The sequence below is a fragment of the Chanos chanos genome, chromosome 7 (genome assembly GCF_902362185.1).
Source record: "Chanos chanos chromosome 7, fChaCha1.1, whole genome shotgun sequence".
NCBI lineage: Eukaryota > Metazoa > Chordata > Actinopteri > Gonorynchiformes > Chanidae > Chanos > Chanos chanos.
This window is the reverse complement of record NC_044501.1, coordinates 1,688,107-1,711,835: the sequence shown is the minus strand read 5'-3', so window position 1 is coordinate 1,711,835 and position 23,729 is coordinate 1,688,107. Positions and strand designations below refer to the sequence as shown.

The following is a 23,729-nucleotide window of genomic DNA, read 5'->3' as shown; positions in this document are numbered from 1 at the left end:
AAAACATAAAGCCACAATCATTTAAAATGACAATTTACATTAATAACCCATACCACTGTCACATTGTGGTAAAGAAGCTGGATTCAGGAGAAGAAACAGTCTAGAACAAAAAGAGACAGGGTGTGACAAGCCCATACTACTCATTTAGAAATGTATACATTAATATTTGAAAATGCCTAGTGTGGGTGAAATTCTCAGCCTGGGCCAAATGAGACTGAGTCCCAACGTCTGTTCTGTGACAAAACAATAGGGGTCTAACAATGAGTCAGATGCAGTGTAAGTTTATTGTATAGTTCAAAAGGCATACAACAAACTGAGTCAGGTCCCGGGGAGTGACTGACGCATTCTCACAAAGCACCGATTCTTATACATGTTCTTATCAATTCCCCCAAAAAGATACACATTACCTCATCTCTTTGTAGTGGGCGCCTCTGCCGGCCCAGCCTCACAGATTCCCCCTCAACTCTGTATGACATCACATCATTATTTCTTATTTTCCTTTTACTCCTAGCACAAGTGGTCACCAATAGTTGCTGCCCTGTTCATTAGTGGTATATGACGTACCATGAGACCTTGAACGTTTAGCCATCTGCCTGCGTTGCTAGTGACAACACCACTCTGGCAGAGGCTCCTTCCTTATCTCACAGGCAGTCCTTAAGGGCCTCACTGACCTCTTCTTTTTGAACACAGAGAACGTGATATTTCTTGTAATACCAAAGATTGTATAGTTATAACTTTTAATATAAATGATTACATTGATTCACCCCTATAATAATGAATACATTGTGGTTACATTGTAACTTGAATTTAAAGCTGCAAGTTAAAGTAGTGCAAAAACGTGTGTCTCTTTGACAAGATAAGGAAAGTTTTCTCTCACTGATAATGACAAATAAATAGCTGTTTTAACTCTCAGTATTAAGTTCAAATAACAGGTGACCAAAAGTTAAATGAACTTTGAAAACTTAAAAAACAATGTTAACAATGGTTGGTAGTTAAGTCAGCTTTTTCAGCTTTAGCTTTTGAACTGAAACAATGGTATTTTTTGCAAGTTGACTTTACTCACATTTTCAAGACAGCAGGTGAGCTTAAGTTTCTAAGTTTAACCAGCATGAAATGTTTGACAGCGTCCAGATTTTGTTTGTCTGAGTTTATAAATATAGTTTACAGTTATTTGACCTCTCTGATGTCAGTTCATTATGTTTTCAACCCCCTCACAGGCTCTCCCTAAAATTGTTTATAAACACACACACACACACACACACACACACACACACAAAACCCCACCCTAACTTACTTTTGGTTTTGGTGGTTAAATGTGAGATAGGTTTGAAGTCTCAGTGGAGATGGAAATGTTGCATTTCACCCTGTTCGCTTTAACATTCCTAATTTATCCTGACAAGACATTCACCGGTGAGTAATGTTTCTTTTGAGATGAATGTGACCTGTTTCTGTTCTGTGTAACTGGTTGTATCTGTAACAGAAACCCAGAGAAATGTGTACACTGTTTTTAAGGTAACAGGATCAGGGTTATTATGGTTTAAAATTTTCATTAGTGTTTGTATTTATTTAGTCTGTGAGTTTGGTCTTTGATTTCAGTTTAGTTTTAGTTAGTTTTGAGTGCGTAAGTAGTCTTATTTTGAGGAACTGACTAATTTTAGTTTAGTTTTGAATTAGTTTTAGTGTTAGTTTTAGTTTTTCAGGTATTATGAGGAGATTATATATATATATATATATATATAATTTATAGAGGCTGAAAAAGGACTAAAGGAAATGAAACGAGACCAAAAGGAAAACAATGCTGATTTTAACTGTAATTCTGTTTTCTTTTCATTCCGGTTGCATTGTTCACTGTAGTTTTTATTTAGTTTTCGTCTTTTTAAAAACTGTCATTATTTTCATTTCAGTTAACGAAACTGTTATTTCACTGCTGGTTTTAGTTTCAGTCTTAGTTTTCCTTAACTATAATAACCCTGAACAGGAGTGTGGGTTGACTGGTTTTAACTGGTTGTACCTGTAAGAGAAGCCCAAAGAACTGTGTACACTGTTTTTAATATAACAGAAATCTGTTGACTGGTTTTGACTGGTTGTTGTTAACTGGTGAAAAATATTCAGCGGTTTGACTGGGTGTCCAGCCATGAGAGAAACGTCTTCACTGGTTTGACTGGGTGTCCAGCCATGACAGAAACATCTTCACTGGTTTGACTGGGTCTCCAGCCATGAGAGAAATGTCTTCACTGGTTAGACTGGGTGTACAGCCATGAGAGAAACATGTTGACTGGGTGTACAGTCATGAGAGCAGTTACATATTCAGAGGAAGGGTGGAGCTTTTTTTCTTTTTGTTTTTTTTCTTTTTGTTTTTTTCCTGAAGAAAAGAAATCTGAGGTGAATCTTTGCTGTTGTTTTATGTGGAGCTGAGTGAGTGAAACGGACACACAGACTGTGGATGTAGATTAATGTAATGTTTGTTATGTTGGATATAAAGACAGCTGGACAGAACTGCATTCAGAACACCCTCATTGTCGGTACATATTCCCTATAGTATTACAGTTAAACAGTAAACAATGTCGGGATGGAGTTCTTCCTGTCTCAGCACAACAGCAGGAAGGAGATAAAACATTTTTCTGGCGTGTTGCTCATTTTGGCTTAGTGAAAGAATTTCCTTTCTCTCTCTTGTTTATTTGTTAACAAATTATTATTTATTTTCTGGAGCCTATCCCAGCATGCAGTGGGCGAAAGGCAGGGAAACACCCTGGACAGGTCACCAGTCCAACGCAGGCCAACAAACAATTACTAATCCATTCAGTTAATCTTGTTGAACATTCTAATGCTCAACTCATACTCAACAATGTGCATCCAAATGGTTGAAACTTATAAATACCCTGTAAACCCTCTGAGGGCAAAAAATCCAAGTGTCACCGGACGGCTGGGCAGAGAAGCATCCATTCATCAGTTACAACTATTAACTGATTTGTCCATTTTTACTGTGATTAAATATTCCCTACAGTGTTACAGTCACTCAGACCTCTACTGTGAACATTCACTACAGTATCGTTATTAAATACTTATATGGTTAAATACTCATATACTTAAACATTCTCTACAATATTATAATTAATTACTCATATGGATAAGTACTCATATACCTACTGTAAACATTCCCTGCAGCAGTGGTTATCAAAATATGCTACGCGGTTCTCCCTCTGGTGGTACTCCGAATTTTTTTTTTTTTTTAATTAAATTAAATTAATTTAAAAACATATATTACCATCAAAATACTATTACGGATGAAAATACATTAGCCATGAGATCATTGGAATGAGATTTAAAATAAGTTTTGCCTTTCTTGTAATGTTTATGTTTCGATATCAGCCTATTTAAAAGTTATAAGCTAATTAATTGTTACATGTAGTCTATTAACTGTTACAATCTAAACTGGGACGGGAAGATAGCGCGTGTCCACCGGCAGCGGAGCGAATCAGGAGAAGCGAAACTTTCCCATTAGTTTTCTGTTTTGTTACAATTAAGTTAATGTGTCAAAAGTATTACTTTGTTTTCTTAAGTAAGTCTTTATGTGTTTCTGTATTTCGTTGTGGCCACTTTAAGAATTACAATACGTTAGTAACAGGAGTTATGTCACGCGACCAGCAATTAGAACGTTAGTGAGCAGGATACTAACAGCTGTTGTTTATTATATCGGAGATAATCCAGCGATATCTGCATACATCTCATGCCTTTGGTAGCATCGTGGGTATGTACTGATCGTTTAATTGTTGTCTGTGGTCGCAGATCTTTATGTATTTATTTATTTATTTTTGTGTCAGTGTTACGTTCTGTGAAGTTAGATTACAGAAATCTGTTAGCTACAAGTTGCTATTGCTACTGACTACATCGTTCCTAGGCAACTGGAAGTTCATACGGGAATAGTTACAAATAAACAATCGAAGAGATGACTGATTAAATGTTAAAATCTAATGTTATATATTACATTTGAAGTTAAATCTACAATAAATACATACGTCTAACGCTAAAAAAAATTAGAAGATTTAATTCATGCTAAATTTGATTGGTATATTTACATTGTAAGTATCTGTACGTTTTAAAAGCAAGCATAGCGTTGATTAGGCTTTGTATGTTTCAGTTTCACCCTTCTTTGCAACATCAATAAACCTGTGGACAAGGAGTTGACTGTCTTCAGAGTCTTGGTGTTAGGGAGGCGTTTATCTGACTGTCAAGTTATATACAGTACATGTAACGAGGACAGAACAGTGAAACCACGGCTTTCTAACGGGCAAGATAACGTAGAGTAAGCTGGCAGACAACAATAACAACATCGTCACACGCAGCCAGTGGACGACTGTTAAGTTAGTATCTAAACAGAGATACACCACTAGACGGTGGCATGGCAGAGGGAGCACCTTCATTAAAGACGCGCTCCCGCACTTCGTGTTCCTCAGTACGATCAAGTACATCATCAACTGAGTCCGCTGCAGCCAAGGCGAGAGCGAGAGCAGAGGCAGCGAAAGCACGTCTTTCCTATGCCGAAGAAGAAATTAATCTAAAGCTAGAAAAAGCTAAATTAGAGGCATCTTTGGAAATCCTTAATTATAAAAAAGAGACAGCTGCAGCCATTGCTGAAGCAGAAGCACTTGAAGCTGCTGTTGATGGAAATAGTGAGAATCACAGTTGCAAGTTAAATGTAGATTCAATTCCCTTGGAAACCAGATGTCGAACTGAACAATATGTTATTGACCAAACCAAAGTACAAGAGGCAGAACTCCAGTTATATGATGTTAGTGTCCCAGTAAAAACAGACCCAAACCGTAACTATAGCATCTCACCTTTACATCTCAAACCTGAAGCCAAACCTTTCTGTCCAGACCAAACCAACAATCCTTCCCAATCACCTCGTCTTGCCTCACAGCAGCCTTGCATCTATGAAGATGAATATGTTCGTGAGTCACACCAAGTTAGGTCCCAGAACGAGTATGCTACTTCTGTGCAACATCTCAGACTGCAAAATGACAATGTTCGTCCTACTTCCTATCCCATATCTCCAAACTCCAACGATAACAACTCAAATACAAATGACTTTGTAAGATACCTTGCTCGTCGTGAGCTTGTGGCTACAGGCTTACTTCAATTTAATGACAAACCTCAGAACTACAGAGCCTGGAAACGTTCTTTTCAGACTGCAACCAGTGGTTTAAACCTGACACCAAGTGAGGAGATGGATCTTCTGCTTAAGTGGCTCGGCAAAGAGTCAGCAGAACATGTCGAACAGATAAGAGCAATACATATCAACCATCCAGAAGCAGGATTGGCAATGATATGGGACAGACTTGAACAAACCTATGGCTCAGCAGAAGTGATAGAAGATGCTCTGTTCAAACGACTTGACACCTTTCCGAAAATAACAAACCGAGATTATTCCAAACTAACAAAATTGAGCGATCTACTAATGGAACTTCAGTCAGCCAAGGCTGAAGGAGACTTGCCTGGCCTCTCTTTCCTTGACACAGCACGAGGTGTTAACCCAATAGTACAGAAGCTCCCATTTCGCCTACAGGAAAAGTGGGTGTCAGTTGGTGTATCCTACAAACGGCAGAATCGTGTTTCCTATCCTCCTTTTGCCTGCTTCGTAAACTTTGTTAGACAGGAAGCCAGCACTGCGAATGATCCAAGCTTCAATTTTGTCTCTCGCACAAACATGGCTTCCAGAACCGAGAAGACAGTTTGGAAGTCAAACAAACATCAGGAAGTCTCTGTCCACAAAACAGAGATATTTCCCACAGCCAACTCTGATACTGGCGAGCCCCCCACAAAATCTGATGACTGCTATAAACTGTGTCCCCTCCATAAAAAACCACACCCTCTACGTAAATGCCGTGCATTCCGAGAAAAACCCATTGAGGATCGCAAGATGTTTTTAAAGGAGAATAATGTGTGCTTCAAGTGCTGTTCTTCGTCATCTCATATCGCAAGGAACTGTAAAGTGAAAGTTCAATGTTCTGAATGTAAAAGTGAAAGACACCATACAGCACTTCACCCCGGACCTGCACCCTGGACCGAAGAGGCAGACCCTTCCTCTGAGCACGGCGGGGAGCAGGAGATAACTTCACCTCAACCTCACGTTACTACAAAATGTACAGAAGTCTGTGGCGGGGATCTGACAGACCGATCCTGCTCTAAAATATGTCTTGTAAAAGTATATCCCGCTGGCCACAGAGACAAAGCAATGAAGCTTTATGCGATTCTAGATGAACAGAGCAACAGGTCACTAGTTCGTTCACAGTTCTTTGAAGTGTTCAGTGACCAAAGTCCAAGTGCTCCTTACACATTGAGAACATGCTCTGGAGTGAAGGAATCAACAGGAAGACGGGCCAGTGGCTATAAAGTGGAATCTCTGGATGGAACTGTCTGCATACCATTACCAAGCCTCATAGAATGTAATGATATCCCCAATAACAGAGACGAGATTCCAACCCCTGATGTGGCTCTTCATCATGCACACCTAAAGTCAGTGGCGCACCTCATCCCAGACCTTGACCCGCAAGCCCCAATTATGCTTCTCTTAGGTCGGGACATTATCAGAGTTCATAAGGTCCGAAAACAAGTGAATGGCTCACACAGCTTACCTTATGCACAGAAGCTGGATCTCGGGTGGGTCATCGTAGGCAATGTGTGTCTAGGTAGCGTCCACAAACCACCGACTATCAGCACGTTCTACACGAACACCTCAGACTTAAGGCACCCTACTCTCTTTCATCCATGCCCTAATGTATTCCATGTTAAGGAGAAATACAGTGACATCCAAGTCACAAATTACCCCCCATCATATTCCGAGGAGAAGTCTATCTGTGATGCTGACCACCTGGGATGTACTGTGTTTAAGCAGACCAAAGATGACAACCTGACTGCTCCTTCGATTCAGGATGCCTCCTTTATGAAAATAATGGATGAAGGATTACGGAAAGATTCGAACAACAGTTGGATAGCACCCTTACCTTTCAAGTGTCCACGTCAACGGCTCCCTGACAACAGGCCCCAAGCACTGAAACGTCTCATGTCTCTCAGGCGCAACTTTGAGAGGAAGCCTGAAATGAGAAACCACTTCCTTAGCTTCATGGACAAGATGTTTAAAAATGGCCACGCTGAGTTAGCCCCTCCTCTCAGTGAGGAAGAAGAACGATGGTACTTGCCAATATTCGGCGTGTGCCATCCGAAGAAACCTAAGCAAATCCGAGTGGTGTTCGATTCTAGTGCCAAATACGATGGTGTATCACTCAATGATGTGCTGTTGACTGGACCTGATCTGAACAACACTTTGCTTGGGGTATTGATCCGCTTCAGAAAAGAAGCAATTGCTTTTACGGCAGACATAGAACAGATGTTCTACTGTTTTTTGGTGAGGGAAGAAGACAGAAACTTCTTACGTTTTCTTTGGTTCCAAGACAATGACCTCTCCAAAGACATTGTGGATTATCGCATGAGGGTCCACGTCTTTGGTAATAGCCCCTCACCTGCAGTGGCTATTCATGGCCTACACCAGTCCGTTCAGGGCAGCGAGTTCCACATTGACCCCGATGTTAAGAACTTTGTGATGCGCGACTTCTATGTAGATGATGGTCTGAAGTCCCTGCCTACAGTTGAGGCTGCTGTCAGCTTACTAAAAAGGACACAGGACGTTCTCTCCAAATCAAACCTGAGGCTGCATAAGATCACAGCGAATAACAGAGAGGTCATGGAGGCCTTTCCGTCCAGAGATCATGCAAGTGACCTTAAAGACCTGGACCTCGATGCAGACGCACTGCCAATACAGCGCAGCCTTGGACTCAATTGGAACCTCCAAACAGACTGCTTCCTCTTTAGTGTCTCCGATGAGATAAAACCTTGCACTCGGCGGGGTGTCTTATCCACTATCAATAGCCTCTATGATCCTCTTGGGTTCGTAGCGCCAGTCACAATCCAAGGCAAGGCTATTCTGAGAGAAATCACCACTGAGAATGGTGACTGGGACGTGCCATTATCTCAAGAAATGGAGGAAGCCTGGATGTCATGGAGAGGTTCTTTGTCAGAGCTGTCCAATCTTTCCATCTCCAGATCCTATACTGAAACTTCATCTTCAGCAGCTGTCAAGAGAGAATTGTGCGTCTTTTCTGATGCCTCAACCAAAGCTATTGCCGCAGTGGCATATCTAAAAGTTACAGATGCTGCTGGAAATAATCATGTTGGGTTTGTAATGGGGAAAGCCAAGCTCGCCCCCCGCCCTGAACACACGATCCCGAGATTAGAACTTTGTGCAGCAGTACTTGCCATCGAGTTAGCAGATCTAATCTCCACAGAACTGGATCTTCAGCTCGATGCCATAACTTACTACTCGGACAGCAAAGTGGTACTGGGCTACATTTATAATGAAACCAGGCGCTTCTATGTTTATGTCAGTAACCGGGTATTACGTATCCGAAGGTCCTCCCATCCAGATCAATGGCGCTATGTACCAACAGATCAGAACCCTGCGGATCATGCAACACGTTCTGTCGCTGCAGGCCATTTAAAAGACACCAACTGGCTGAGTGGACCCAAATTTCTGTCCATACCAGAGCCAAGTATCACTGAGAGCACTTACCACCTTGTCAATCCGAGTTCAGACCCAGACATCCGGCCTCTAGTGTCCACTTTAAGTACTACAACATCATCCAAGCAGCTCGGTTCCCAACGATTTGCCAAGTTCTCTTCTTGGAAGTCACTAAATGGTGCTATAACTCGTCTCGTGCACATAGCCCGTCTTTTCAACACAACCCCGAAGACAAACAGTTCTTGTAAAGGTTGGCATTACTGCAGAGCAGAATTCACTGTTGAAGAATTCAATCAAGCTTCAGCCATCATCATCCGAGCAGTACAACAGGAAGTCTATGGTCAAGAGTTGAAATGTATTCAAAGGCACGAGAACATTCCCAAAGGTAGTCCTCTCAAAAACCTGGATCCCTTCATTGACACACATGGCCTCCTGAGAGTCGGAGGTCGTCTCCACCATTCAAACCTTGATCAGACGGAAAAGACTCCGTTGATCATTCCCGGCAAGCATCACGTTGCAGCTTTACTCATCAGACACTACCACGAACAGATCCACCATCAAGGTCGTCACTTTACAGAAGGAGCTGTCCGTTCAGCTGGTTTTTGGATAGTTGGCGGGAAGAGGAAAATGAGTAGCATGATACACCAGTGCATAATTTGCAGACGGCTTAGAGCTCCACTCGGTATCCAAAAAATGGCCAGCCTTCCAGCAGATCGTGTTTCAACAGACCCTCCCTTTACAAATGTTGGGTTAGATGTATTTGGCCCTTGGAGTGTCTCCTCACGTCGGACCAGAGGAGGCCTTTCACACAGTAAACGGTGGGCTGTAATCTTTACATGTATGAGCATAAGAGCCGTTCATATCGAAGTCATAGAGTCTCTTGACACATCCAGCTTCATCAATGCGCTGAGGCGTTTTCTTGCTGTGCGCGGGCCAGTCAAACATATTCGTTCGGACCGTGGCACTAACTTCGTTGGTGCCTGTAAGGACTTGAAGATACCCTCAAACATTGACAGTATGACTGTAAATACTTACCTGTCAGGCCAAGGTTGCACTTGGACCTTCAATCCTCCGCACGCTTCCCATTGCGGCGGGACATGGGAAAGAATGATTGGTCTTACAAGGAGAATTCTGGACTCCATGTTCCTCCAGCTGAAAGACAAACTTACCCATGAAGTGCTGGTGACGTTCATGGCAGAAGTAGCAGCCATTATCAATGCAAGGCCTCTTGTTCCTGTGACAGCTGACGCTGATGATCCATTTATACTCACACCAGCTGCTCTTCTCACGCAAAAGGTGAACCTTGTTCCTGCTCCAGCAGGTGAGTTTGGAGTTTCAGACCTTTACAAGCGCCAGTGGCGGCAAGTTCAGCACCTGTCCAACACTTTCTGGGACAGATGGCGGAAGCAATTTCTCCCAACACTACAAGTACGTAAGAAGTGGCAGTCCATTCATCCGAATGTCAAACTAGGAAGTGTTGTTCTCCTCAAGAACAGCCAAGTACCAAGAAACGAATGGCCTCTTGGACTGGTAACACAAACCTTTCCTAGCAAAGATGGGAAGGTGCGCCAGGTCGAGGTGAAGGTCATTAAACCAGGAGGGACTACACTCTTTCTTAGGCCTGTTACTGAGATAGTGCTTCTTCTCCCCCCAGATACCTAAGTAGATGAAGTGTCATGCATTTATTGAGTGACGTGTAATCACGCCAGGCGGGGAGTGTTTTGTTACAATTAAGTTAATGTGTCAAAAGTATTACTTTGTTTTCTTAAGTAAGTCTTTATGTGTTTCTGTATTTCGTTGTGGCCACTTTAAGAATTACAATACGTTAGTAACAGGAGTTATGTCACGCGACCAGCAATTAGAACGTTAGTGAGCAGGATACTAACAGCTGTTGTTTATTATATCGGAGATAATCCAGCGATATCTGCATACATCTCATGCCTTTGGTAGCATCGTGGGTATGTACTGATCGTTTAATTGTTGTCTGTGGTCGCAGATCTTTATGTATTTATTTATTTATTTTTGTGTCAGTGTTACGTTCTGTGAAGTTAGATTACAGAAATCTGTTAGCTACAAGTTGCTATTGCTACTGACTACATCGTTCCTAGGCAACTGGAAGTTCATACGGGAATAGTTACAAATAAACAATCGAAGAGATGACTGATTAAATGTTAAAATCTAATGTTATATATTACATTTGAAGTTAAATCTACAATAAATACATACGTCTAACGCTAAAAAAAATTAGAAGATTTAATTCATGCTAAATTTGATTGGTATATTTACATTGTAAGTATCTGTACGTTTTAAAAGCAAGCATAGCGTTGATTAGGCTTTGTATGTTTCAGTTTCACCCTTCTTTGCAACATCAATAAACCTGTGGACAAGGAGTTGACTGTCTTCAGAGTCTTGGTGTTAGGGAGGCGTTTATCTGACTGTCAAGTTATATACAGTACATGTAACGAGGACAGAACATTTTCAGTGAAGTCGGGCGAACAGCTTGCGCGGCTCATCGTCAGATTGACAGCGAGGCGAATCTGAACAGGGTGGAAATATTTTTAACTTTATTCAAATGAGGAGCGAATTCACCGGGCGGCGGCCAATGGTATTGTTTCCTGTAAGGTAGCAACGCGTGTCTATGGACAACCAAACAGAGTGCATTTGAAAGACACGCCCCCAGAGCGAAGAACCGTTGATGGCTCTGGGTTGCTATAGCGAAATCGCTTCCCTCCAGTGGACAGGCATTGTGAGCGGAGGTCGCTAAAATGATGAATGGTTCAAAAACACTGCAATCGTGGCACCAAACGGGAACTATTAGGAAGAGAAGTGTGGAGGAGAATATTTCGAGCAGTCCAGTACAAACTGAAGTGAACGACAGTGAACTGAGCACAAGAGCTGGTGGCTACTTCAGCAGTGCCAGTGAAGTCTCCACAGCACCTGCTGGCAGCAAACGGCGCAAAACAGTAAGGAAATATGACTCAAGTTACATCAAATTTATATTCAGCTGGAGCGGGACGGAGGAAGAGCCGAGGCTGCAGTGTGACTGTGACTAGATTTAGTATCTATCTCTCTGTCTATCTCTCTGTCTATCTCTCTGTCTATCTCTCTGTCTATCAGTGATTAGAGTTACAGTTACAGTATCAGTTACAGTTACAGTTACATTATGTGGTAATGTTCTTAGCAATGAATCCATGAAACCATCACATCTCAAAACGACATCTTACAACCAACCAGTTTGTGTGTGTTTGAGTGAAATACAGTTGCTATCCTTAATGTTCACACTTGCCGTGTGTGTATGTGTGTGTGTGTGTGTGTGTATGTGTGCCTTGCATTGTATGACAGTTGTGTGGAAGAGTGCCAGTAGTGCTATCCCTTTGTACAGTGTAGCTGTGGCTGACAACGGTAAACAATAAATAATATTCTTATTAGGAATGGATTTGCCTCCTGTGTGAACTGTGCGTAGCTGAATAGGATAGGCCTGCGCTACTGGGTTTTAACGTCGGTCATAATGGTGGCACTGGGAGAGACAGGTATTTTCTGAGGCAGCACGCGGTGTAAAAAGTTTGAGAACCATTGCACTACAGTATTATAATTAAATACTCATATCGATAAATACTCATATATCTGTTTTAATCATTCTCTACAGTATTATAATTAAATACTCATATCGATAAATACTCATATCTACTGTAAGCATTCCCTACAGTATTATAATTAAATACTCTTTAAATATCTTTTTTAAACATTTCCTACACTGTCATAATTAAATTCTTGTCCATACACTCTGAGCATCCCATAGACTGTTATGGTCCAATACTCATCTATCTACTGCATAGTCTCTGCATTATGATGGTGAATTCTAGTGTGTCTACTCTACTGTAAAGAAGATGACATTCACTGATATTTTACTGATATCATCAAGATTACATGATACTCTACTTCCTTAACAGAGGAGGACAAATGTGAAGGGCTGTATCCAGTCTTCTCTCCCTCAAGCCTGGTGGTCAGATATGGAGACCCTGTTTCAGCAACCTGCTCAGTTCCAAACACAACAAAGACCTCAATGCAATATAGCGGAATGGGTTTGGAGGCCAAACAAGGGGCCACTGATGGTTTACAGGAGAACGTCATGAACCTGACATGGAGTGTGAGCAGTCTGACAGAGTGGGAAGAAGCGCAAGGGATTCAGTGCTATTCACAGTTTGAGGAACACGACCAATGCATCACTAATCTGAGTGTGACCATTTACAGTGAGTTATATTCTCCTTATGGCCTCATACACACATCATTTACAGTCAGTTATATTCTCCTTATGGCCTCATACACAGATCATTTACAGTGAGTTATATTCTCCTTATGGCCTCATACACACATCATTTACAGTGAGTTATATTCTCCTCACGGCCTCATACACAGATCATGATATGACTTCAATGTGGAGACACTGTTACTCTACACATCGCTTACTGCCTTACTCTCTATATATTCACAATATTTAATGTGTGTGTGTGTGTGTGTGTGTGTGTGTTTTCTCAGAGCCTCCAGACAGAGTATCTCTCCGTTTTGTGAGTGGATCTGGTCCGATGGTTGAGGGGAATCAGTACCAGTTGGAGTGTGAGGTCCAGAGTGTGGCTCCTGTTCAGAGCCTCACAGTGAAATGGTTCAGAGGAAAAACATTACTGCATGAATCCAATGTCTCTCAGTGCTCTGTTACAGGTCACAGTTATGAAGGTGTGACAGCGACTGACAGATATACCATCACAGCCAGTAGAGAGGACCATGGAGTCCAGTATAAATGTGAAGCTGAACTGAAGCTGGATTTGCCTGAATCCCTAAAATACCAGTCAGAACCCATCAGCATCAGTGAGTGTATTGATACCTTTTATCTGACTATCTACATAATATCAAATTCTGCCATTTTAATAATCTTATCTCTCTCTCTCTCTCTCTCTCTCTCTCTGTCTCTCTCTCTCTCTCATGCTGTAGGGATCTCAAACCATGGTAGGTGAAGTAAAATAAATGAGCAAAGCACAGGGTTTGTGCAGTTTCAGTGTCTGTGTGTGTGTCTGTGGGCATGTGCGTGTCTGTGTGCGTGTGTCTGTGTGTGTGTGTGTGTGTGTGTGTGTGTGTGTGTGTGTGTGTGTGTGTGGGTACATGTGTCCGTGTGTGTGTGTGTGTGTGTGTGTGCGTGTGTGTGTGTGCGTGTGTCTGTGTGCATGTGTCTGTGTGTGTGTGTGTGTGTGTCTGAGGGCACGTGTGTGTGTGTGTCTAAAGATTTAAGGACATTATGTCTGTGGATGTAGGACAGTGATAAAGCACATATCCTTTAAACCAGTAACAGCACTCCAGCTCTTACTGGCAGATGGGGATATGTTCAGGCTTTATATTTGTGTGTGTGTGTGTGTGTGTGTGTGTGTGTGTTTAGTGTGTGTTTTAGGGTGAGTGTGAACTCCTGTAGAAAAAAATGCGTGTACCAATACTGTTGTTTTGATTTTTCCATGGTCTCTCTCTCTCTTATATCCATAGGATCTCCAACTATGATCAGTGGGCGTGTCACTGGAGCACTCATTCTTTTTAGCCTAATGGATTGGCTGTAGATGAACTTTGTTAATTTGCATACTATTCTGTGATTGGAGGGTTGGTTCAGTTGCTTGATTCTGAGGGTTTCATGGAGAAACAGCTACTGTTTTTGTACAGCTGAATTACAGCGGCTTCATGTTTGTGTAAACTGCATTAATTATATGCATGTAATATTTTCATTAACATCCTGTTATGTCTGAAGATCATACACTCACATTTCAATAATGAAACAATGGAGTGTGTGACAATAGGAGGCTGTGTTGTTATATATAAAACTATACGTATGTACAATTTCCTGTGTTTATATAATAATAATTTTCTTACATGGTCTGTTGCAGACCGTGTCAGTCACAGATCTTTTCCATCTGAGCTTTTCCAGACAATTCAGTACTGCACTTTAGCTCCCTCTAGTGGAAATGTATTAAAAACACCAGTGAACGGTTCCTGTTTAAGTTCTTTTTGCTACATATTTCACAGTGTGTAAGTAAAAGTGAACCTCTGTTTTCACACATGATCACAGCCATGCTTTAAAGCTGTTTTCTCATTTGTCCATTAAATGATAACTAACACATTTCTCTGGGCACAAATACATCAGCAAATCATTTCAGGCTGTTCTGGAAGTACTGACTCTCCATAGACTCAAATCATTTCAGACTGTTGGAGAAGGGTAATGACTCTGTATGGACTCAAATCATTTCAGTCTGTGAGAGAAGGGTAATGACTCTGTATGGACTCAAATCATTTCAGACTGTTAGAGAAGAATACTGACTCTGTATGGACTCAAATCATTTCAGACTGTTGGAGAAGGATACTGACTCTGTATGGACTCAAATCATTTTTATAATTAGTTTATTAATTAGGTTGTGAACACTTTATAAATCATTAATAAGCCGTTACAAACGTTATATAAAAACCATAGCAGTCACCTGTTGCTTGTCAAATAGTGATCCCACATTTATCTGTACTGTTAAGCGTCTGATCTCACTGGTTCCTTAATTTACTTTGTCTTCTCCATCAGCCAGCAAAATAACACTATTAACACATGATCCTTAGCAAACAACACTATTAACACATGATCCTCAGCAAACAACACTATCAACACATGATCCTGAATAAACAACACTATTAACACATGATCCTCTGCAAACAACACTATTAACACATGATCCTTAATAAACAACACTATTAACACATGATCCTCAGCAAACAACACTGTTAACACATGTTCCTTAACAAACAACACTATTAACACATGATCCTCAGCAAACAACACTATTAACACATGATCCTCAGCAAGCAACACTATTAACACATGATCCTCAGCAAACAACACTATTAACACATGCCCCTTAATAAACAACACTATTAACACATTCACCTAAATAAACAACACTATTAACACATGATCCTCAGCAAACAACACTATTAACACATGATCCTCAGCAAACAACACTATTAACACATGATCCTTAACAAACAACACTATTAACACATGATCCTCAATAAATGACACTATCAACACACGCCCCTTAACAAACAACACTATTAACACATGATCCTCAGCAAACAACACTATTAACACATGATCCTCAGCAAACAACACTATCAACACATGATCCTCAGCAAACAACACTATCAACACATGATCCTGAATAAACAACACTATTAACACATGATCCTCTGCAAACAACACTATTAACACATGATCCTTAATAAACAACACTATTAACACATGATCCTCAGCAAACAACACTATTAACACATGATCCTTAATAAACAACACTATTAACACATGATCCTTAATAAACAATACTATTAACACATGATCCTCAGCAAACAACACTATTAACACATGATCCTTAGCAAACAACACTATTAACACATGATCCTTAATAAACAACACTATTAACATGTGATCCTCAGCAAACAAAACTATTAACACATGCACCTAAATAAACAACACTATTAACACATGATCCTCAGCAAACAACACTGTCAACACATGCTCCTTAATAAACAACACTATTAACACATGATCTTTAATAAGCAACACTATTAACACATGATCCTTAGCAAACAACACTATTAACACATGATCCTTAGCAAACAACACTGTCAACACGTGATCCTCAGCAAACAACACCATTAACACATGATCCTCAGCAAACAACACTATTAACACATGATCCTCAGCAAACAACACTGTCAACACACGATCCTTAATAAACAACACTATTAACACGTGCTCCTTAACACACAACACTATTATCACATGCTCCTCAGCAAGTAAACTGATAAATAAGTTTGCCAGTTATGAGCCCTATAAATATTTAAAACTAGAGACTACAGAGGAGTAGAAATATTTCACAGATCTAATGCTATTGCTAATGTCAGTTTTATTGTCTGCTACAATGACTTTCCTCACCAACATGTTTACTGTGTTGGCAAAAGAAAAAAAAATGGTATTTTTCATAGGGAAAATAACATGTAAAGCTTCCTGCATCCTAAGACAAATGACCAAAATGTGTTTCATATACATGTGAAATATTGCAGATTGTGAAATCAGGCGTAAGCACTATAAAAAGGCAACAGGTGAGTTTACCTGTCTTCATCAGAACATGAAAGGCAATGCTACAGTGAGAGGAAGAGGAAGAGTGAGGAGGAAAGAGGGAGCCCATGGAGGAAGAGGTGTACGGAGAGGAAGAGTCTACTAGAGGTAGACCTGGAGGAGGACATGGACAAAGAGGACAAGGACCAAATTTATCCAATGAGCTTCGAGTAACATTGGTTGACCATGCTGTCAGCCACGGGTTGACATTGGTTGACCATGCGATAAACCATGGGTTGGCACTGGTTGACCATGATGTAAACCATGGGTTGACATTGGTTGACCATGCTGTAAACCACGGGTTGACATTGGTTGACCATGCTGTAAACCATCGGTTGACATTGGTTGACCATGCGGTAAACCATGGGTTGACATTGGTTGACCATGATGTAAACCATGGGTTGACATTGGTTGACCATGATGTAAACCATGGGTTGACATTGGTTGACCATGATGTAAACCATGGGTTGACACTGGTGGACCATGCTGTAAACCATGGGTTGGCACTGGTTGACCATGATGTAAACCATGGGTTGACATTGGTTGACCATGCTGTAAACCACGGGTTGACATTGGTTGACCATGCTGTAAACCATCGGTTGACATTGGTTGACCATGCGGTAAACCATGGGTTGACATTGGTTGACCATGATGTAAACCATGGGTTGACATTGGTTGACCATGATGTAAACCATGGGTTGACATTGGTTGACCATGATGTAAACCATGGGTTGACACTGGTTGAGCATGATGTAAACCATGGGTTGACATTGGTTGACCATGATGTAAACCATGGGTTGACATTGGTTGACCATGATGTCAACCATGGGTTGACACTGGTTGAGCATGATGTAAACCATGGGTTGACATTGGTTGACCATGATGTAAACCATGGGTTGACATTGGTTGACCATGCGATAAACCACGGGTTGACATTGGTTGACCATGCTGTAAACCATCGGTTGACATTGGTTGACCATGCGGTAAACCATGGGTTGACATTGGTTGACCATGATGTAAACCATGGGTTGACATTGGTTGAGCATGATGTAAACCATGGGTTGACACTGGTTGAGCATGATGTAAACCATGGGTTGACATTGGTTGACCATGATGTAAACCATGGGTTGACACTAGTTGACCATGATGTAAACCATGGGTTGACACTGGTTGACCATGCTGTAAACCATGGGTTGACATTGGTTGACCATGATGTAAACCATGGGTTGACATTGGTTGACCATGCGGTAAACCATGGGTTGACATTGGTTGACCATGATGTAAACCATGGGTTGACATTGGTTGACCATGATGTAAACCATGGGTTGACACTATTTGACCATGATGTAAACCATGGGTTGACACTGGTTGACCATGCTGTAAACCAGGGGTTGACATTGGTTGACCATGCTGTAAACATTGAGAGATGCTGGACAGAGGGTTCAGCCCATCCACAGTGGATATAGTGCTGCAACAGTAATTTGGGCATTTCGATAAAAGCACAGGTGAAACGTAACTTTTCTCTACTGTCTAAAGTAAAATCAGAACATCTCATTCACTGCATTCCATGTTTACTGTTAAACAATGCCTTGTATACTGTCCTGTGACATTTTACATGTATTTTGACTGGTCTACATAGGACTGAGGGTTGAGAATGTCAAGGAGGAAGGGGCCCCATATTCCCAGAGGAGCAAGAGAGAGCTATCGCAAACGTGGTTTTGGCCAATAATGCGGTACGCATCTGAGAAACTCAAACATCCTCACTGACCACACAGTTTTCAACAATGCAACATGCATCTGAGAAACTCAAACATCTTCACTGACCACACAGTTTTCAACAATGCAACACGCATCTGAGAAACTCAAACATCCTCACTGACCACACAGTTTTCAACAATGCAACATGCATTTGAGAAACTCAAACATCCTCACTGACCACACAGTTTTCAACAATGCAACATGCATCTGAGAAACTCAAACATCCTCACTGACCACACAGTTTTTAACAATGCAACATGCATTTGAGAAACTCAAACATCCTCACTGACCACACAGTTTTTAACAATGCAACATGCATCTGAGAAACTCAAACAAACATCCTCACTGACCACACAGTTTTCAACAATGCCCATCAGGTTTCTCTGTCAACACTGGGGCGAATCCTTAAACATCACATACAGATAAAACAACTCAGTGCCATTTGACAGAAGCATGGATATGTGGAGGTAAGTAATGTAGACTTCAGTATTGTACATTGAGCCTTTTTATGTGTAAATTGACAGTAGACCTATTTTATACTACACAACGTCTGCAAATGGATGCCGATGCAATCCTGCAAGAAGTTATCTTCATAGATGAGGCTGGGTTTAACCTCACAAAGGTACGAAGAAGGCAGGTCAGAGAAACATCATTGGGCACAGAGCTGTTTTGAATGTCCCGGGCTAATGTGGTAGTAACATGACTAAGTGCGCTGCAATCACACAGAATGGGGTCCTCCACCCTCATGCCGACTTGGGTCCTTACAACACGGCTCAGTCACTCACTTTTTTAGACAGACCACACAACATCATCACAGCTAAAGACCAAATGGATGCAGAGCAGATGAGATACATTGTCATCTGGGACAACGTATCTTTCCGCCGATCTGCTCTGGTCCAAAACTGGTTTCATCAGCATCCACAGTTTTCACTCCAATACCTCCCACCATACTCTCCCTTCCTTAACCCCACTGAGGAGCTTTTGGCGGTGGAAGGTTTACAATCTCCAGCCCTATGTCAGGATACCCCTCATTCAAGCCATGGAGGAGGCCTGTGACCAAATTGATGCAGGGTCTGTGCAAGGATGGATCCGCCATTCTAGAAGACTCTTCCCTCACTGTCTTGTGAGAGAGGACGTAGCCTGTGATGTGGATGAAGTGCTACGACCAGATCCAGCCAGGCCCAGAGATGACGCTTGGGTTTTTTTTTTTTAATTCATGCTTACTTTTTTTTGTCTCCACAAATGTTTTTGCTGCATTTAAGGTATGTTAAAGAGATGTTAAAAGTGGCTTAGATTGAGCGCATCAGTGTATAACAAGTTCAAACAGAATGGGATCATATGAACCATGTGTATGCCATACGGTGACAAAATTGGGTTTTTATAAATTATTGTATAGTTTTGAATGAAGTGTTTCATTTTGCAAAAGATGTGTTCTCCTATTTGTGTGTGTGGCTGTGTGAATTGTGTGCAGTGTTTTGACAAAATGAGCCCTGTTTTCAAGATTGTGTTTAAGCTTTAGTAAAAAACTGTAAACATCCTTTAGTGTCTGGTTGTTATGATTGCGTCTAGGTAGGGGTGAGCATAAATGTATGGGAGAAACCTCCTTCTCCTGCCACCCAAGTGAACCCGAAACACCAAATCCCGACCCCGATATTAAGTAGTCAGCTGTTTATTACTACATATATATATAACTATTTACAAAACACAAAAGGCTTCAGGGGTGAGCCAGGCCAAAACAATAAACAAAACACATCTAACTGACAGGAAAAGGGAATAACCTCCAAAAGAATACCAAAAAAAAAAGACAACTCAACTTTCCTCCCTCACTAACATAAACAGGAGAACATACATTCAAACGGAAATGGCACCCACACCCTACGTGTGCTGACTACAAACAGCACACACAAAAGAAACCAACACGATAATGCACTAGTAACACCTAACACAGTCATGCACTATGAACACCTAACACGATAATGCACTAGTAACACCTATTCACAAGTTTCATTCGTGAGTCCACATCGTTACCAAAAGATTTCACAATAACTAACGACGCGGCAGCAGGAGTTTAAACAGGAGGTTCCGCCCCAGATGTGTTCCGCGCAGCCGTCGTCTTTTAAACTTTCCCTCGGATGTTTCCCAGCCAATCGTGACCCGCCAGCGAATCTGAAAAGGGAAATGGAGCGGGGAGCGAGAGGGAGAGATGGCGACAGAGGGAAACACCCGAACAGTAACAAAAACTACGTCCAAGGACATAACACCGGCCGAGTGCCACTCACACAAACTCTCTAACAGGATATTAATGGTGTTGTGTGAGGCTGTCTCTCAAAGCTTTTTACACAAACTCTCTAACAGGATATTAATGGTGTTGTGTAAGGCTGTCTCTCAAAGCTTTTCACACAAACTCTCTAACAGGATATTAATGGTGTTGTGTAAGGCTGTCTCTCAAAGCTTTTCACACAAACTCTCTAACAGGATATTAATGGTGTTGTGTAGGGCTGTCTTTCAAAGCTTTTCACACAAACTCTCTAACAGGATATTAATGGTGTTGTGTAGGGCTGTCTCTCAAAGCTTTTCACACAAACTCTCTAACAGGATATTAATGGTGTTGTGTAAGGCTGTCTCTCAAAGCTTTTTACACAAACTCTCTAACAGGATATTAATGGTGTTGTGTAGGGCTGTCTCTCAAAGCTTTTTACACAAACTCTCTAACAGGATATTAATGGTGTTGTGTAGGGCTGTCTCTCAAAGCTTTTTACACAAACTCTCTAACAGGATATTAATGGTGTTGTGTAGGGCTGTTTCTCAAAGCTTTTCACACAAACTCTCTAACAGGATATTAATGGTGTTGTGTGAGGCTGTCTCTCAAAGCTTTTTACACAAACTCTCTAACAGGATATTAATGGTGTTGTGTAAGGCTGTCTCTCAAAGCTTTTCACACAAACTCTCTAACAGGATATTAATGGTGTTGTGTAAGGCTGTCTCTCAAAGCTTTTTACACAAACTCTCTAACAGGATATTAATGGTGTTGTGTAAGGCTGTCTCTCAAAGCTTTTCACACAAACTCTCTAACAGGATATTAATGGTGTTGTGTAAGGCTGTCTCTCAAAGCTTTTTACACAAACTCTCTAACAGGATATTAATGGTGTTGTGTAAGGCTGTCTTTCAAAGCTTTTCACACAAACTCTCTAACAGGATATTAATGGTGTTGTGTAGGGCTGTCTCTCAAAGCTTTTCACACAAACTCTCTAACAGGATATTAATGGTGTTGTGTAAGGCTGTCTCTCAAAGCTTTTTACACAAACTCTCTAACAGGATATTAATGGTGTTGTGTAGGGCTGTCTCTCAAAGCTTTTTACACAAACTCTCTAACAGGATATTAATGGTGTTGTGTAGGGCTGTTTCTCAAAGCTTTTCACACAAACTCTCTAACAGGATATTAATGGTGTTGTGTGAGGCTGTCTCTCAAAGCTTTTTACACAAACTCTCTAACAGGATATTAATGGTGTTGTGTAAGGCTGTCTCTCAAAGCTTTTCACACAAACTCTCTAACAGGATATTAATGGTGTTGTGTAAGGCTGTCTCTCAAAGCTTTTTACACAAACTCTCTAACAGGATATTAATGGTGTTGTGTAAGGCTGTCTCTCAAAGCTTTTCACACAAACTCTCTAACAGGATATTAATGGTGTTGTGTAAGGCTGTTTCTCAAAGCTTTTCACACAAACTCTCTAACAGGATATTAATGGTGTTGTGTGAGGCTGTCTCTCAAAGCTTTTTACACAAACTCTCTAACAGGATATTAATGGTGTTGTGTGAGGCTGTCTCTCAAAGCTTTTTACACAAACTCTCTAACAGGATATTAATGGTGTTGTGTAGGGCTGTCTCTCAAAGCTTTTTACACAAACTCTCTAACAGGATATTAATGGTGTTGTGTGAGGCTGTCTCTCAAAGCTTTTTACACAAACTCTCTAACAGGATATTAATGGTGTTGTGTAGGGCTGTCTCTCAAAGCTTTTTACACAAGGATTCGTTTCTTATTTGTTTCTTGAGGGTTCACACCTTCTACCATTTACGTAATTTTCCACACACTAACTGTTTACACACACACACAGGACCAGACTCAGATATCAGACACAAACACACTAACTCATTACACACACACACACACACACACACACACACACACACAGGACCAGACTCAGATATCAGACACAAACACACTGGGCTTTGAGTTCTTATGGAGCGGCTTCATTCCATAACTTTATTATTCTTATTTGACCTCTCTGCTGTCAGGTCATTATGTTTTAAACCGCCTCACAGACTCTCCCTAAAATCGTTTATAAACACACACACACACACACACACACACACATAAAAACCCCCACCTTAACTTGCTTTCGGTTTTGGTGGTTAAATGTGAAACAAGGTTTAAGTCTCAGTGGAGATGGAAATGTTGCATTTCACCCTGTTCACTTTAACATTACTGATTAATCCTGTCAAGACATTCATGGGTGAGTAATGATTCTTTAACATTCCTAATTTATCCCGACAAGACATTCACCGGTGAGTAATGTTTCTTTTGAGATGAATGTGACCTGTTTCTGTTCTGTGTAACTGGTTGTATCTGTAACAGAAACCCAGAGAAATGTGTACACTGTTTTTAATGTAACAGGAGCAGCGTTATTATGGTTTTAAAATTTTCATTAGTGTTTGTATTTATTTAGTCTGTGAGTTTGGTCTTTGATTTCAGTTTAGTTTTAGTTAGTTTTATGAGTGCATAAGTAGTTTTATTTTGAGGAACTGACTAATTTTAGTTTAGTTTGAATTAGTTTTAGTGTTAGTTTTAGTTTTTCAGGTATTATGAGGAGATATATATATAGATATGATTTATAGAGGCTGAAAAAGAACTAAAGGAAATGAAATGAGATAAAAAGGAAAACGATGCTGATTTTACCTGTAATTGTGTTTTCCTTTCATTCCGGTTGCATTGTTCACTGTAGTTTTTATTTAGTTTTCGTCTTTTTAAAAACTGTCTTTATTTTCATTTCAGTTAACGAAACTGTTATTTCACTGCTAGTTTTAGTTTTAGTGTTAGTTTTCCTTAACTATAATAACTCTGACCAGGAGTGTGGGTTGACTGGTTTTAACTGGTTGTACCTGTAACAAAAACTCAAAGAACTGTGTACACTATTTTTAATATAACAGAAA

At 40.8% G+C, this 23,729-nt stretch overlaps 1 protein-coding gene across 2 annotated transcripts in view; it reads left to right on the top strand.

Moving 5' to 3' along the window:
* The first annotated feature begins 1,326 nt into the window (after nucleotides 1–1,326).
* Nucleotides 1,327–23,729, top strand: part of LOC115816933 (uncharacterized) — a 27,650-nt gene continuing 5,247 nt past the window's right edge. The window contains exons 1-5 of one of the 2 annotated variants that reach the window (XM_030780118.1): nucleotides 1,327–1,410; nucleotides 12,526–12,825; nucleotides 13,112–13,438; nucleotides 13,562–13,576; nucleotides 14,102–14,376. In XM_030780118.1, the coding sequence (XP_030635978.1) occupies nucleotides 1,344–1,410; nucleotides 12,526–12,825; nucleotides 13,112–13,438; nucleotides 13,562–13,576; nucleotides 14,102–14,172 (780 nt within the window). In that variant the 5' untranslated portion in view covers nucleotides 1,327–1,343 and the 3' untranslated portion in view covers nucleotides 14,173–14,376. Of the gene's footprint in view, nucleotides 1,411–12,525; nucleotides 12,826–13,111; nucleotides 13,439–13,561; nucleotides 13,577–14,101; nucleotides 14,377–23,729 lie in introns of those variants that run through there. The other variant, XM_030780117.1, reaches the window with a different exon arrangement.